General features: G+C 33.5%; 1 protein-coding gene across 2 annotated transcripts in view; it reads left to right on the plus strand.

Annotated features, from left to right (window-relative positions):
* The window catches only part of NADK2 (NAD kinase 2, mitochondrial), a 30,264-nt gene extending 15,507 nt beyond the window's left edge, over positions 1-14,757 (plus strand). The window contains exons 6-13 of one of the 2 annotated variants that reach the window (XM_037529113.2): positions 1,174-1,310; positions 3,564-3,642; positions 6,075-6,140; positions 7,326-7,421; positions 11,902-11,957; positions 12,089-12,142; positions 13,624-13,747; positions 14,293-14,757. In XM_037529113.2, coding sequence (XP_037385010.1) covers positions 1,174-1,310; positions 3,564-3,642; positions 6,075-6,140; positions 7,326-7,421; positions 11,902-11,957; positions 12,089-12,142; positions 13,624-13,747; positions 14,293-14,431 — 751 coding nt within the window. In that variant the 3' untranslated portion in view covers positions 14,432-14,757. The remainder of the gene's footprint in view (positions 1-1,173; positions 1,311-3,563; positions 3,643-6,074; positions 6,141-7,325; positions 7,422-11,901; positions 11,958-12,088; positions 12,143-13,623; positions 13,748-14,292) is intronic. The other variant, XM_037529114.1, reaches the window with a different exon arrangement.
* The last annotated feature ends 1,003 nt before the right edge of the window (positions 14,758-15,760 follow it).

Raw genomic sequence — 15,760 nt, forward strand, 5'->3', positions numbered from 1 at the left:
GAGAAGCACAACATGCCACTTGACCTGTAACTGAATTGCAAATAGAGGTTTTTCTTCTTTGGTGAGATAGGGCCCATATCTCTACTGTCTAATCTTGTTACAGGTTTTAAAAGTTTAGTAGAAAATAGTTAAAACTGTTACCTGAAATGGAATGTTCAAATTCTTCAAGATTTTATATTTTTAATCCTCATCTCCTCTGATCTAGAATGATTGATGTTTAGATTTATTCCAGCCACACTTAGATACTGCTCTCTCTTCCTTGCATGTTAAGTGTTTCTTAAGCACAGTGGGTTTTTCACATTCTTTTCACATAATATGTTCAGTGGTTAGTCTGTCAGGAACAGGAAGGAGGAGAGGAGCTGAGATGATGAGAAAACCAAGTTGAACTTAATATTTCCTGACTTGGACTAGATTTCATAGTTTGGAGAAAGCTTTGTCCCAGGATATTTGTGAAATTATATTAAATCTTGACTTCTGGAATCATTTTGTTAATAGTGATTCTAGTTTCTAGTCATTTAAAGAAGTTTGGTACCTCCAGAAATGGCTACTTTATCACCATTAAGTGGCAGTACATATTTATGTACATATCTAGCAGACTCTGTCCCATAGGCTTTTTGATACATTAGTTTTCATTTTGAAATGAATTAAACCTGTTTTTTCCCTTTTTACCAAAAATGCCATTAAATTTTTTAGGTATAATCTTAAATGTCATAATATTTGTTATTAATCTCTTTTTTCTGTTATTGTAAAGAAAATTGCACACTTGGGTGAGGGTTTTTTTTTTCAATCTATGACCACTTTAACACAATATTATTTTAATTTAAAAATGCTTTTTTTGTATATATTTTTTGATGAACAAAGTACAACTAATATCTACCTCATTATCTTGGTTCAATGGATACTTGATAAAAAGTTTAACTTTAATTCAAATAACTTGGGAGCTTTTGTTTAAATTAGATATTTGTGTTATAAGGGAAATAAGAAACATTTAAATTTGTCTTGAGTAAGAAGAACCTGTAGTCTTTTGGTCTTGGTATTCCTGGTATAATTTGTTCATGGAATTACTTGTTTTTTAATAATGAATTTTTGAATTTGGTAAAATTCTAGGAATGTCTAATTCTTAGTTTAATATATCCTTTTTAACATAATTTGCTTTTCCTTCGCTTTTCTAAGATGGTTATGGAGACAGCGTATCAGGTTATACCTTGAAGGGACAGGCATAAATCCCGTTCCTGTGGACCTTCATGAGCAGCAACTAAGTCTGAATCAACATAGTAGAGCCTTCAATATTGAAAGAGTCCATGATGAAAGTAAGTGGATTGGGAGTTAGAGGTGTTTCGGGCAGTCATACCATATTTGGTAAAACTTGTAGTTATTTTGATTTCTATTTTTAGAAGTAATACTTTACGATTAACTTATTCTGGGATTTTAGTGCCACTAACACCAGGGAAGAAGAGACAATGGGGGGATTTTAAGGGAAGTTTTAGGGACCAGTCCTTCTCACTATCTTCTCCCTATTCCATGTACCATTACTCGGCTTGGAAACAGAGTCTAGCATAATGATAGTGTGAGAGGGGGCCTCCTGGTCTGAAAGGGGTTTAGTCTTAGCACTATTAGGCTATCACCAGCTACTGCAGCATGAGTTCGAGCCCTCACCAGGGAGCTGACCCACATGGCACAGCAGACCTCTCCTGTCTTGCCCGTTGCTCCCTTCAGCAGTGTATTTCAGTAGATACACCTGTTCTGCTCCCCACGCTGTGTCTGGTAAATCTTTTTACCCCCTGCACCTCTGGCCTGCACCCCAGTTCTTATATGCATAAATAAATAAAAATCTTTAAAGAAAATGATTGTGTAAGGGAATTGAACAGTGTAGCAGTTCTTGTCACTGGTGACATCTTTTCTTAAAAATACAAATTATACTTTTGTAATCCATTCTCTTGGGTAGACAGTTGTAAACTGATACTGAGTCCATCTTTTCATGTTCTATTAAATCAAGCTATAAAACAATTTTGTGATTAGGTAACATTTGGAAGTCAGCATGGAAAAAAATAAAAGCAAAATTAAAATGATCGAGACTTGAAGCAGTTTTACTTATTGTTTTCCTTTTTGACAAAAGAGTTCATGTTAAATTCAGTAAGCACAAATAATAAAAGTGCAGTATGGAAAGGAAAACAGGGTGATGGGAAAATGAGAGTAGAGGATTGGCATTTCTGTTGGAGGCCGGTAAAACCTAAAAAGTAAAAGAAATTATTTGAAGGTGATAATCACAAGTTTGATCTAGAAGTGGGAATCCACTTGTGTGATCTACGTAAGTTGTGTATACAACTTTATAGAGTAAAAAAAAAAAAAATTTAAAGTGGAGCATGAAAGGATGTGTGCCTGTTTTCCGCCAGTGCTGCTGTTGCTGAAAACACTCCTGAGATTTTATGTTTGAAGAAAAAGGTCTGACTTCTAACATAACTGATTTGGTTTCCAGCATGAACCATGGGTATATTTTACAGGTTAAATTCAAAATTGCTGTCCTTTGGAAGTACTAGATCGGGTTCTACCTCTGAAGCTTCAGTGTGAAACTTACTTAGTGACAGTAAGAATCTTATGAGCTGGATAAATGTATTTCATCAATCTCTAAGAATTGTTTCAAAAAGCAGTCAGGTCCTACCTTAAAAAAACTGAAAATGGATATGCCATATGATTTAGCAGTCCTTCTTTGGGTGTCCAAACATGAACTCAAAAATCATATGCTCCACAATGTCTATTGCAACATTGTTTACAACAGTGAAGGTTTGGAAACACTCAATGTGCCCTCTAATACAGAATTGGATAAAGAAGATTATGCTATATCCACACAATTGAATACTGTTAAGCTCTATGGAAAGTTATAATGTCACCATTTTTAACTAAATGGAAAGAGCTTGAGGGTTTTATGTGCAACAAAACAAGCCAGGAAGATAAAGACAAATCTTGGATGATTTCATATAGATGCATAAAATAAGGAATCAAAACCAATGAACTTATAAAGCAAAATAATTATAAACTATCAGACTATGCCTACTGAAGTTAGGTTTCTAAGGCTGAGGAGGGAGAAAGGGCCAATAGAATTAGGTGGTGAGAGGAAAAACTATTAACTAATGCTATAGCAGTTAATTTTACAGGCATATGGCTATGCTTTACACCAATTAATTGCCTTATCAGAGAATAGAGATTTTTTTTCTCCTTTGGTTAGCTTATGAAGAAAGAAGCTGTTGAGTGAAAATAGCAAGTCAGAGTTTATATGAAGTATGATACCATTGTCATACAGATCACTGACATAACTAATCTGTTGTGTAAAGAAACATTTGTATGTAGTAAACCTATATTTAAAAAAGGTTTAATTGAGAGAGACGGGTTTCACTGCAGGTATCTTATTAGGTGACTAAGGTTTATATTAGGTTACTTTAAATGAGAGGTGTTTGATTGTATGTTAATGTTAAAAAACATGATTCTTTTAAAAACAAACAAATACTCTAAAGTAGTATTTTTAAAATTTAAGGAGCTATCTTGGATTTTATGTTCATTACATGCAGGGTCTGAGGCTTCAGGACCCCAGCTTTTGCCAGTGAGAGCCCTAAATGAAGTCTTCATTGGAGAAAGTCTATCATCCAGGTACTTTTAAATGTGTGATATTGAGTTTGGGATTTAGTATTTTAATATTTTTTGATATTCAATTTCTATAGGCTGAGATTTGTGAGTATGTGTTATGTTGATATAAAATGGAATTATTTAATGAAGTATTTCCAAAACCTTCATACATGTTAATACATGTTAAGAGGAAAGAAGCTCTGATCAAAAAAGTTGGTGAAATCCTAGATTAAACAGAATTACTTAGTTTTCTTTATTGCAGTGTTTCCCAGAGCCTTTATCTATCATATAGATGCTTTATAAATGTTTAGGAGAATGATAGACTAAACATAGGTTTTGCACTTGATAAAACTTTTTCTTATAGACAGTTCATATTGAAACTTCCCTACCAATTGTTTTAATGATGTCCTTTAAAGCTGATCAATTTGCTTATTTTTATCTAGGATCCAATTAAGGATCATGTATTAGCATAGCATTTGGCCATAATGACCTTCTTAGAATTAGGAACTGTCTTGTTAGCCCACCCCTGCTTTCATTCATGATAGTAATATATTTGAATGTTCAAGCAAATTGGTTCGCCCTTAATTTTTATTTGTATCACTTATTTTTTCCTCTGTGATAAGATTCACATTCAACATTTTTGACAGGACTAATACATAGGTGGTATTGTGACCTTTTAGTCAATATCATAAGGCAAGCATAGTGAGAGTTTAAAATTTATAACCATTTTGGCAAAAGTACAGGTAATAAAATTCTTCATTAGGAGTATAAAATATTTATGTATTTTATTGCTGGTGAAATCTGTTTTGTGATGTTGAATGTAACTAAGACTTAAATTAGCATCAAATTGTTTTTTGCAAAATTGTGTTTGTGTGACATTAGCTATCAGTCATAAAATGACTTCTATAATGTAAAGTTAATTTAACTGTTGGCAGTACTTTAGAACCTGCCTCCTCATTTTTATTAGCTGTAAACTAAATCGGGATGGAAGAGTAGAGATGAGTCTGTGTCCCACTTTTCTGCTGCCAAACTATGTGACTCTTCGAAGGCCATCTAATATTGATACCCTAGTTTATTGAGCATTCCTTATATTCTGAAATTCTGTTTGTCGTAAATCATATCCTTTCATAAGAAGTTTATGGTGAGAAAAGCCTTAAGGTAGCTGTGTTTTAGGCAATGACTTTACTGAGGTAGGACAGAAAAGAACAGGCCTGATTCAGCAGAATGATTTTATCAATCTTTTTGAGTTGTAATTGTTTTGATTAATGTAATGTAAATTTGATCACTAGAAATACATTGTATATCTGTTATGTGTACTAGGGATACATAGGTTGAAGGTTTATCACCTTGGAGTGTGGCAAAATACATAACTAAAAAATTACTAAAAATTTATTCTTCTAAGAAATCAAGTAAGAATATAATCTTTAAGAAACTTAAAAATATAGTAAAGTGTAAAATATATTTATTTTAACATAGTAAAACTTATGCTATATATACAGTCTTGCTACATATCGAAGTTGAAACATTATGGAAATGAACAATGGGTATTTTATATAATAGAATAGAGAATGAGGAAAATGTAACTCTAGTGATATAATTTAGTTATTATTGCTAAAGACGTGAGACAAAAGAGAGCAACTTTAAATGGGATTGGAGAAAGTCTACATTAAAATAAATAGATGACAAAGGCAACAATCTCTTGAGTTTATGATTTCTCGAGGTTGACATTTCTGAGAGCTTCTACTAGTGTTGCTTAATAATTTGTACTTACTAAAAAGTTAAATAATTTGTCAGGGGAGGAAAACTAGGATTATCAACTTTTGAGAATTCAGTGAAGCCCCACTAGGAGATGTCACATCAGATGCTTTTATTTTCTGTGGCAAAATTGATTTGGTTGGTTTATCTCTTATATAATATCTGCTGCTGCTGCTTTTTGTATTCTTTGATGTCTCATCTTGTATGTTTACTAAGATAATGATGGCAATGGGTTAGCTTCTGATGCAATTGCAAAAGGTCTAACTGCTGGAAGTATTAGAACTTATTTTAAAAGATTATGTGACATAGACCCTTGGGCAGAAAAGCAATGAACATTAATTGGAGGCCTGGTGTGTATGGAGCACTGTGTGTATTTTGCATGTTGTCACATTTAATATTCAAAGCAACCCTGTAAGAAAGGTAGCTCTGTTTTGTCAGTGAAAAAATTGAGATTTGGAGATTCAAATATCTTGTCCTATGTTGTATAATTTGTGAGCATCAGAAGTATTATGTAAACCAAGATCTATGTAAACCCTGAATCCAGATCCTCTGTTGAGGCTTCACTACGCCTGGAAACTTGAATACTTTGCTTGGAAAATGTGAAGTGCAGCAATATTATTCCTGCCTCACTTATAATGTTCTTAGATTTAAGAACATTTAAAAGCCCAATTTTTTTTTTCTTTTCTCCTATTCTAACCTAGAATGTCTTATTCTTGGGCTGTAGCAGTGGACAATTTAAGAAGAAGTATACCCACTCTAAAGGGACTGTGAGTTTTATTGCTGCCTTAAAAAAATAATTTCCCTGAAAAAAAATCCTGCTATGAGTTGACTAATCTTGATAAACTTGCATGTGAGAATGACACTAAATTTACTCATTTTATTTTGGGCTTCAGCATCTTTCACCTGAATATATTTTCTTCCTCTCCACCACTGCTTCTTTTACACCTCTACTTAACTTCTTTGCTCCTTTGTTTCTATGTGATTCTAGCATAATAGCAGTCATTTCTATAGATTTGGCCAGCTTGTCTGTATGTATTAGTCTCCTAATGTACCTAAATTCCTGATTTTCTAGAAGACATAACAAAACTACAAAATAGATTAAATGTGACTATTAGGCTAGCTTTCTTTTATTTTTATGAAGAATGCTCTCTAACTTAAGAGAAAAAATGAAAAGAATTATGTCATGTAAAACTTTCACAGATTAGGAAACTGGCAGGAGAAATTTAAATTGGTAGACTAAGAGAGAAATTATCCATACAGTGTTAGTGCTTGTAAGCTTTGTTTAATAATTGTCATTGTTTTAACTTTTTTTAATTTTTGGAGAAAAAGAACCAGTGTTGATCAGTACTACACCATTATTTTTAAGATGTAGTTTACAGAATAGGCTTCCACATGTTTCCAGAATTCTTTTAATAGTTGCAAGTCATACTTATGTATTATGCACTTAAAGAATAGTATCACTTTTAATAGTGTCAGAATACCCACTTGATTTCATATCTGTGAAATACACTAAGTAGTATGTTTTTGTGGATTTATGAAACTCTTAAGTAAACAAGAAGTTAGTAGAAACTATTGGTGATTCAAAGAATTAGACACAGACTTAGATATATCAAGTCTACCAAGAATGAAACGTACCTAAGAAGGTATTTTCTTTTTGAATTCTGAAGTAAGGTGCTGGATGTGTTAGATTGGATAAAAGCAGTAGTAACAATGTTAGGTCAAAGTTTTTAAGAAGCCTTTGTTTGAAATACTAGTAGTGATAGAAAAGAACAGATAGATTGGAGAAGGATGTAGGTATGTAGAACTAAAAAAAATTTTTTCACTTAATCAGTATTGGAATTAGCCCATAATATGTGTCAAGTCAAGCTGGCCTACTTAGACTTTATTAGTTCTGAAAAATACTATTTATTTATAAGTTCAGCAAATTAAGTTTTCGAATTCTCAATTCATAGGGCTTCCTACTATGAGATTTCAGTTGATGATGGTCCGTGGGAAAAACAGAAGAGTTCAGGGCTCAATTTGTGTACTGGAACAGGATCAAAGGCCTGGTGAGTAACTTGGGATCTCGCTTATCAATTTTTGTGAAATATTTTAAGTAATATAATTTACTCAAGAGCTCATATTGGTGTGTCTAAGGTCTCTAACATGTAAGAAGTAGCCTGATGGTGTTATGTTGCTTGGCTTAGTCTCTGCTTCACTCATCAGCTGGGTCCAAGAGTCCTGCCATGACTTCATAGATTATAACTGCAGTCTGTATTTTGTCATTATTTGATCATCATTTAGCCTACTGCATTAGATTTGTAAAGAGAAAAAAGAAAATGATAAATATTTTATGGAATTATATATTTTTTAATTAAAACCTTTTCAAACTATAGTGAAGAAAGGAAAAAAGTATAATACAAAAAATATGCTGGAGGTTTGTGTATTGAAGGCCTAATTGGAGATAACCTGAGGCATTCTCTGTCTACCCTATCACCTTTGCACATATGTATGGATATTATATGGATATTATATGTGCATCTTCATATATGTGCAAGAATAGTTAGTCTAAATTACTAGATTTTTTTGCTAAGTGACTGGATGTCCATTTGAAATGTCAGTAGTGCAGAATTGTCCTCCAACTTCAATTTCTGTAATTCCATCAGTGTATAAGAACAGTTGTTTTTCCATACTCATGCAGGTGTTTCCCAAACTTCTCTTTGTACCTATCTTCTCACCTCAGTACAATCTTCTATTCTAAAGTGACCTACTAGATAAAATGTTAGTAGCACTTAAATTTAGCACTTTCAAAACTGAATTTACTGCCTTCAACTTTTCTTCCTCTGCTCCCTGTGTTATTAATGATATCACTGTTTATCCTAACTTCATGCTATAGAGAAAAAGCATTATTCCTCAAAACTTTGCTCTTACCTTTGAGTCTTCCTATTCCCTTCTACATTTATCGGTCTGTAAAGCCTGTCATGTATACTCTGAATCCTTGCTTCTCTTTTTCTGCTTCCACTGCTGTTTCTTGGTTCAACTCCCATGTCCCCATCTTTGTGCCGCATTCTTTATGCTTCAGGCTGTCATCTATACTACTAATAGAGTGATATTTCTAAAATGTAGATAAATCTGACTATATCCCTTTGTGCTTTAATACTTTTATTGACTACTGACTGTGCTCAGATTACTTCATCTGTCATAAATCCCTTTAAATATGACCTAAGTATCTTACCAGTGTATTCCTGCCCTTTCTATACCCATCAGCTCACTTGAGACACTGCAAGCTATTTGCAATTCTCAGCACAAGCCATGTTCTCTCTCAGCTTTTTGTTTTTGCTCAGTGCACTTTATTCCTCCTTTGAATGCCTGAGCACTCTCACTTTCTATCCACTAGCTGGAAAATTTGGTCTTAAGTGTCATTCTCTGATGAATATTTTTCTTAGGACCTAGATCCTTTTGTGAACATAGTCCCTTTGTGTCCTTCCCTAGCACTTTGTCCTTAAAGCACTATGATAGCACTTACCACATTATTAGTTATCTAAAAAGTTAATTTTTTAGTTAGTTTGAGTAAATTGAGATGTTTGGGATGGTGACCAGTGATTGTCTTTTTGTTGTTTAAATTTTTACATGCACAGCATAGTACCTAATATGTATTCACTCAAATATTTTTGACCCTATACTTACAAATAAAACTAAAAGTCTTTACTGAACTGTGATTTTAAGTTTAAGTTTTAAGACAATTCCTTTTCCTCCTCCTCATGTGATTCTGTGCTTTCAGACTTAACTCTAGAGGTGAAGTGTTCATAGTGACAAAGTTACTAGGTGATGAAGAGCTGAGACTTAAGTTGCTTTTCTATTGGTTGTCTTTAGTAGAAGTTATGTCCAAGTTCAAATTATGGTAATGTTTAGAATGGTGAAGGTTGTAGGCCTAACAAGATAGTTACCATAAGCTGGCCAACACCTGCTTAGGCACACAGTTTGTCTTTAGTGTAGAAAACTTTACTTTACCTTTACTCATAAAGGTAAAGTTACTTGACTGAAATACAGGTTACAACATAGGAAGTTAGTCTTCACTTAACACTTCAGAGGAATTAATTTTTTGGATTTGGTAGTGGTATTCTCAATACGTCATAGTTCTAAGATGATTAGAGCAGGTCTGTAAGACTTTAATCCTGTTAAATGAAGTCTTACACAAAAGGGTAAATTTTTTTTTGCCCATTATATATTTTAATGAAACCCTGAGGAACATAGCTCATTTTCATGTGACTTTTACATTTAAAATAGAGAGAATTCCCAAACAGTGATGATGTGGATAATCATAGGAATTAGACTGTAATTCACATATGTCCCTGCATTTGACATTGTCATTCATTGTTGAGTTCCTGCAGTAGCCAGGCAGTGCCTTCTGTGCTTTATGTCTTAGAGTGTGTAACAATAATACTGATGAGATGGGTATTTTGAACCTTACATTAAAACAATAAAGTCAGGGGCCTCCCCAGTGGCGCAGCGGTTGAGCGGTGGGTTGCGAAGCTGCCTGCAGCCTCTGCGGTGCCGGTTCGATCCCCGGCTGCTCCCCGGCCACTGGAGGAGGGTCTCGCATGGCGCGCAGACCTCTCCTGCCGCCCGCTGCTCCCCTCAGCAGTGTACTTCGGTCCTTCTGCCTGCTCTGCTCCCTGCTCTGGCTCTGGTGAATTCTCTCACCCTCCCGTGCTTCTGACTGTACCCAGTGCTTGTATAAATAAATAAATAAATCTTTAAAAAAAAAATAAAACAATAAAGTCAGAACACTTCAAGTATTTTACTTTATAACACATAGTAACATAGTACGTATGAGCAAAGAATACATTTGGTGTGCTTTGAATATGAAATTGGAGGGAAGATAATCGTGAAAATTTAGAATAAGCAAGCACCAAATTTTAGATTTTTTTAAGCATAGGAATTAGTATGAATAACCCTAAAATTCTAATGTAAAAATATGTGTATCTGCATTTTTTTAAGATAATGTTCAAAATGTTTTCATAAAATGTAAAAATATCCCATTTCTCAAAATGTAAAGGATACTCTTATATGGGAAAGGGAGTATCCCTTCCCCTCCAGAAAAAAAGCTGAGCCACTGAATTAGGTTGCGTTGTGTGACTCATTATATTATTCCTATTCACTGATACTATATGTTACGACCATGACATAGTAGAATTATTCTAAGTTGATTAGAAGAATTTAAAAAAAAAAACCACCCTTTCCATAACCATTTAGACCCCAGGACAGTACTACTTTTAAAAGTTACTCATGTATTTGTGTTAACATTTGATTTTAAATGGTTAAACGAGGGTTCATACTGGTTAAAGAATTCTCATCATCAAGGAAATTATTTTATAATTTGTTACTTTTTACTACTTTTTTAGTTATTTAAAGAAAAACTTAAACATGTTTAAAAATAGGTTAAATAGTACAAAAGCGTATACAATGAGCGCTAATCTCTTTCATTTCCTATTGCTAGTACTGATCTCCAGACAGAACAATCATACATATGTATAGTTTTTTTATTTTTTTAAAGATTTATTTATTCATGCATACAAGAACTAGGATGCAGGCCAGAGGTGAGGAGGGGTGCGGGGTGGGGGTGCGGGGTCTGTGTGTGTGTGTGTGTGGAAGGTGAGAGGATTCACCAGAGACAGAGTGGGTTGCAGAAAAAGCAGATCTACTGAAATACACAGCCGGCGAGACAGGGGAGGTCTATTGTGCCATGTGGGTCAGCTCCCTGGCCAGAGAGAGAACTTTGCTGCAGTGGCTATGAATAGCTTTATAGTGCTGAGACTTAACCCCTTTGTGCCACCAGGGAGGCCCCTATGTATAGTTTTTTATATACAAATAAAACAGGGTAACAGTACACACATACACACACATTGTAATATGTTTGGATTTTAAACTTAACATATTGGTTATCTTTCCATATCAGCACATTTAGTTCATTCCTTTAATATCTGTGTAGTAATCTGAGTAGCTATGATTTATTTAACCAGCTTTCTATGGATATTAACATATTTCAATTGCTTTGCTCTTATAAACAATGCTTCAGTAAATACCTCTATACCTTCTTTGTATATTATATGTGCAAGTATAGTTAGCCTAATTACTAGATTTTTGGCTAAATGTTTTGGATGTCCATTTAAAATGTTAATAGTGCAGAATTATCCTCCAACTCTAATTTCTATAATTCCATCAGTGTATGGGAATATTTGTTTTTCCATATTCATGCCAATACATTATTAGTTTTAAATTCTTGCAACCCTGAGAAAAATCATTTTAATTTGTATTTTTTTAAGTATGAGTAAGATTGAACATTTTTTCATACAGGCCTGTGAACTGTTTGTCCATGTACTTTGCCCACTTTTTAAAACTGGGTGAAGTATTTACTGTCTTTTACTTGTTTTTTTCCTGATAAATTTCTAAGAGTACTTTTGTATACTAAATAAATTATTCCTTTTTCACCTTTAGCATGTTTTTAGAATTAAAACAAGAAAGAATTTATGTGGTGTTTGTTTCTAGGTCATTCAATATTAACAGGGTTGCAACTCAGGCTGTGGAAGATGTTTTAAATATTGGTAAGTACCGAAATAGCTATTTATATTATATTTGTAATAAGCAATATAATGTATATCTTTTATTGCATCTTACTCATTAGACACAGTATTTTGTTTAATCAAGATATTTTCTCCCTTTCCCCTTTCAATAGCAAAACGACAAGGAAATTTAAATCTTCCATTAAACAGAGAATTGGTAGAGAAAGGTGAGTGACAGATGATCATAATTACTAATAGTTTCATTAAGTTCTGTGTTGCTTTTCAGGATGTTACTGAGAAGTGTACTTGCCTAATTAGCAAGAGCAAGTATTTTTTAAAGTAAAATATACTCTTACTAGAAAAAAGTATTTTAAAGTGGAACTTTTTTATTATAATTTTTGTCAATCATGAAAATACCACCTCTGTGTGAAAACATAACTTCAAACATGTCCTCTGGGAGATAGCATAATATAGAAAAATACAGACCTGGCAAATGGAAGTATATACCTAACCCTCTGTGTGCCATTTAATATCCTCTGAAAGAGAAGGAATTCTCTTAGTTGTGAATACTTACCATCACAGTCACTAAAATGTTCCCTTTAATCTTGTCTACTTCTATGCACTTAATTCAAGGTTTGTTTAAGAAACTAGAACTGTTGAAAAAAGGATGCTAAACAAAGAATTTGAAGATGTGGTTTCTAAGCCCAGACTAACCATTCCCTGAAACTGGATCAGGCTGATTTTTCCATGCGTCTACTTCCTCAGCTGAAATAGGGAATGGATATAGATCGCTGGTACACAGGAATTCTTCAGATTTACTCCTTAAAATTTATCTTTTTAAAAAATTTAAATTCTTAAAAATCACATTCATTTGCTTTGCATACAAAATTTTGAAACATTTTTGAACCACCTCAAACTAAAGCTTTTCTTGCGGTCTGTTGGTCACAGAGAAAGTGAATCTGATGAAAGAGTTCTACAAATATTCTGCATAATGACAGCTTCATTAGAGAAAGCATGTTGTCTTTATTTGAAGACTTTTATCAATGCTCTTAACTTACGAATTTTTGACATGGTATTTTGGAAAAGAACTTGACCCAAAGGGGAATATGGCAACTTAAATTCCATTTTTGAGGGCTATTCAAATGAGTTTCTCTATTTTTGTTTAATTGCTAACTTTGTAGTTTTTCCCAAATGTACCATTTCTGCTATATTGTGGATTATGTGGGCTTCTGTGGGCTACTGAATTAATTCTTATTACTAAGGTTTAAAAAATTTTTTAATGGAATGTGTTTTGAGTTCCAAGAATCTTGCTATCAAACAGACCTTTAGAAAGAATAGCATTTAAGGGCCTCCCTGGTGGAGCAGCAGTTGAGCGCTGGGTTGCAAAGCTGCCCGCAGCCTCTGCAGTGCTGGTTCTATCCCTGGCCACTGGGCGAGGGTCCCACATGGCGCGCAGACCTCTCCTGCCGCCTGCTGCTCCCCTCAGCAGTGTACTTCATCAGTCTGCCTGTTCTGTTCCCTACTCTGGCTCTGGTGAATTCTTTCACCCTCACGCACTTCTGACTGTACCCAGTGCTTATATAAATAAATAAAATAAATCTTTAAAAAAAAAAAAAAAGAATAGCATTTAAGTTGGAAATAGTGTCCATTTTTCACTTTTCAGAAGTAACCACCATTTATTGAATGTGCTATTTTTTTCCCTTTCTAGTTACTAATGAATATAATGAATCGCTGCTCTACAGTCCAGAAGAACCAAAAATACTTTTTAGTATTCGAGAACCAATAGCAAACAGAGTTTTCTCAAGCAGTCGTCAGCGTTGTTTCACCTCAAAGTAAGGTCCCCAAGTTTGACTTACGATTGTCTTTATCCCATGTAATTATAAAGCATTTCTGGTTTTAAAAGTATTCGATTTTGTTAAATTCACTCAATCATACTTAATCTAGCAGGAAAGAAGGTCCAAAGGAATAAGTGAGGTATCATACTAACGTGGACAAAATGATTTTCTTTCAGACTTAATGTGCCATCTTAGAGAAACTAAAATTTAAGTGAATAGACAAATCATACTTAAGTGGGGGATGTGAATTCGTTGGCTTTTTTCTTTTTGTAATAAGACACAGTGAGACCAAATTATCACTGTAAAAGAAACTTTTAGAAAAAGAGTACCTTTGTCTACTGATGAATGTCTAGATGAATGAGCTATCCTGAATATTTACATTTTGGTAAGTTACTAATTTATTGGTATAGTCACTACTTATGTCATTCCTGAGAGCAACTTGATTTTTAAAATCTGCCAGTTTTGATTAATATCAAGGGTTTTAAAGAAACTTCCAGTTAGGAAAACTGTTAATATTTAATGAGATATTTCTTACTGCATAGGGTTTGTGTTCGTTCTCGTTGTTGGGATGCCTGTATGGTTGTGGATGGAGGAACATCTTTCGAGTTTAATGATGGGGCAATTGCTTCCATGATGATCAATAAAGAAGATGAACTTCAAACTGTGCTTCTGGAACAGTGAAGGATTTCCTCAGATGATAAGTTTATTACTGAATAGTAACTTCCACTGTGGAAACAAACTACAAGTCATAAAGCTACTTATTTTTGGTTATTGTTGAGACTGGTTAGCCCTGGACTCAAAAGTGACCAAAAAAGCAAGATTGTCATTATTCTTCTGTTGGATCCTAATGAAGAATATGTTCACTATGTAAGAAAATGGATGGACTAAACTGATTAGCATTGATACCAGTGAAATTTTTGTATTGTTTACAATTGGTATGCAAGAGTACTGATATCTTTAAATTTAGAGGTAGGCTCAAATAAAGGATTAAATGTTTAGGAATTGAAGTTTAACTGTACAAGTTTTTTTTTTTTTTTTTTCCTTCCCTGCCTTCTTACTTTGCGGAATTAGATCAGACACATATCATTTGATTGATACATATTTTTTATAGTACTTAAGAATCAAGATTTTTAACGAATTTTGATGATGATGGGGAACTTTGATAAATCCTGACATTGACTTTATTGCAGTAGGTAAATATATTTTATATGTGCCAAGGATTTTCTAATTACAGAACACAGTGATATTATGAGTCTTTATTGATTTAAAGTTAAAGCAGACATTTTTGAAATTATTTGTAGATTTTTCATTTAATTGACTTTCAGATTAATTTTGACAATGCTGGGTAAAATATAACTGGACAAATCATGATGCTTTTATAAATGTGTTAATTATTCAATAGTTGTTTTAGGTCATAGATGATTTTAAAAAAATGATTGTGTCAGATAGATTTCTTCCACATTTTAAACTCTCTACTGTGGATTAAAAGACTAAAAGGATGAACTGATTAGACATATTCTATTATGAGTTTGGTAAAACCTTTAAAAAATATTTTCATCTAATGTTAGGAGTTTTGTCAGAAAGAAAATATTCTTTAATATGCAAAACACATTAGTTTTGGAACTGCCTTACTAGTTTTCACCTAGCTCTTAATTCAGGTTTCACACATTAGCTTTGGAGGATAAAATGTAATGGTTTTTCTTTTTCCCCCATTATGAGAGTTTATTTTTGGAGGAAATTATTCTTACCTAATTCCTGCTCTACTTATATGTAATCCTAGAACCTTTTGCTGCCTCATGAGACAGATGGTATTCTCATGTCATTTATTCAAAGTTGAGCCTGTTTTTCACTTAAAGAATTTTTTGTTTAATCATTTTCATTGAATACCCATTCTGTGCCATATACTGTGTCTGGTGCTGGATATATGTTGATGAATGAAACAGACTCTATCCTGATAGAACTTGAGATTAGAAGTAAATTCTGTGAAAGTATGCATAATCAAATTGAGTT

The sequence above is a fragment of the Talpa occidentalis genome, unplaced genomic scaffold, assembly GCF_014898055.3.
Source record: "Talpa occidentalis isolate TD23 unplaced genomic scaffold, MPIMG_talOcc4v2.1 talOcc4.6, whole genome shotgun sequence".
Classification (NCBI taxonomy): Eukaryota; Metazoa; Chordata; class Mammalia; order Eulipotyphla; family Talpidae; genus Talpa; species Talpa occidentalis.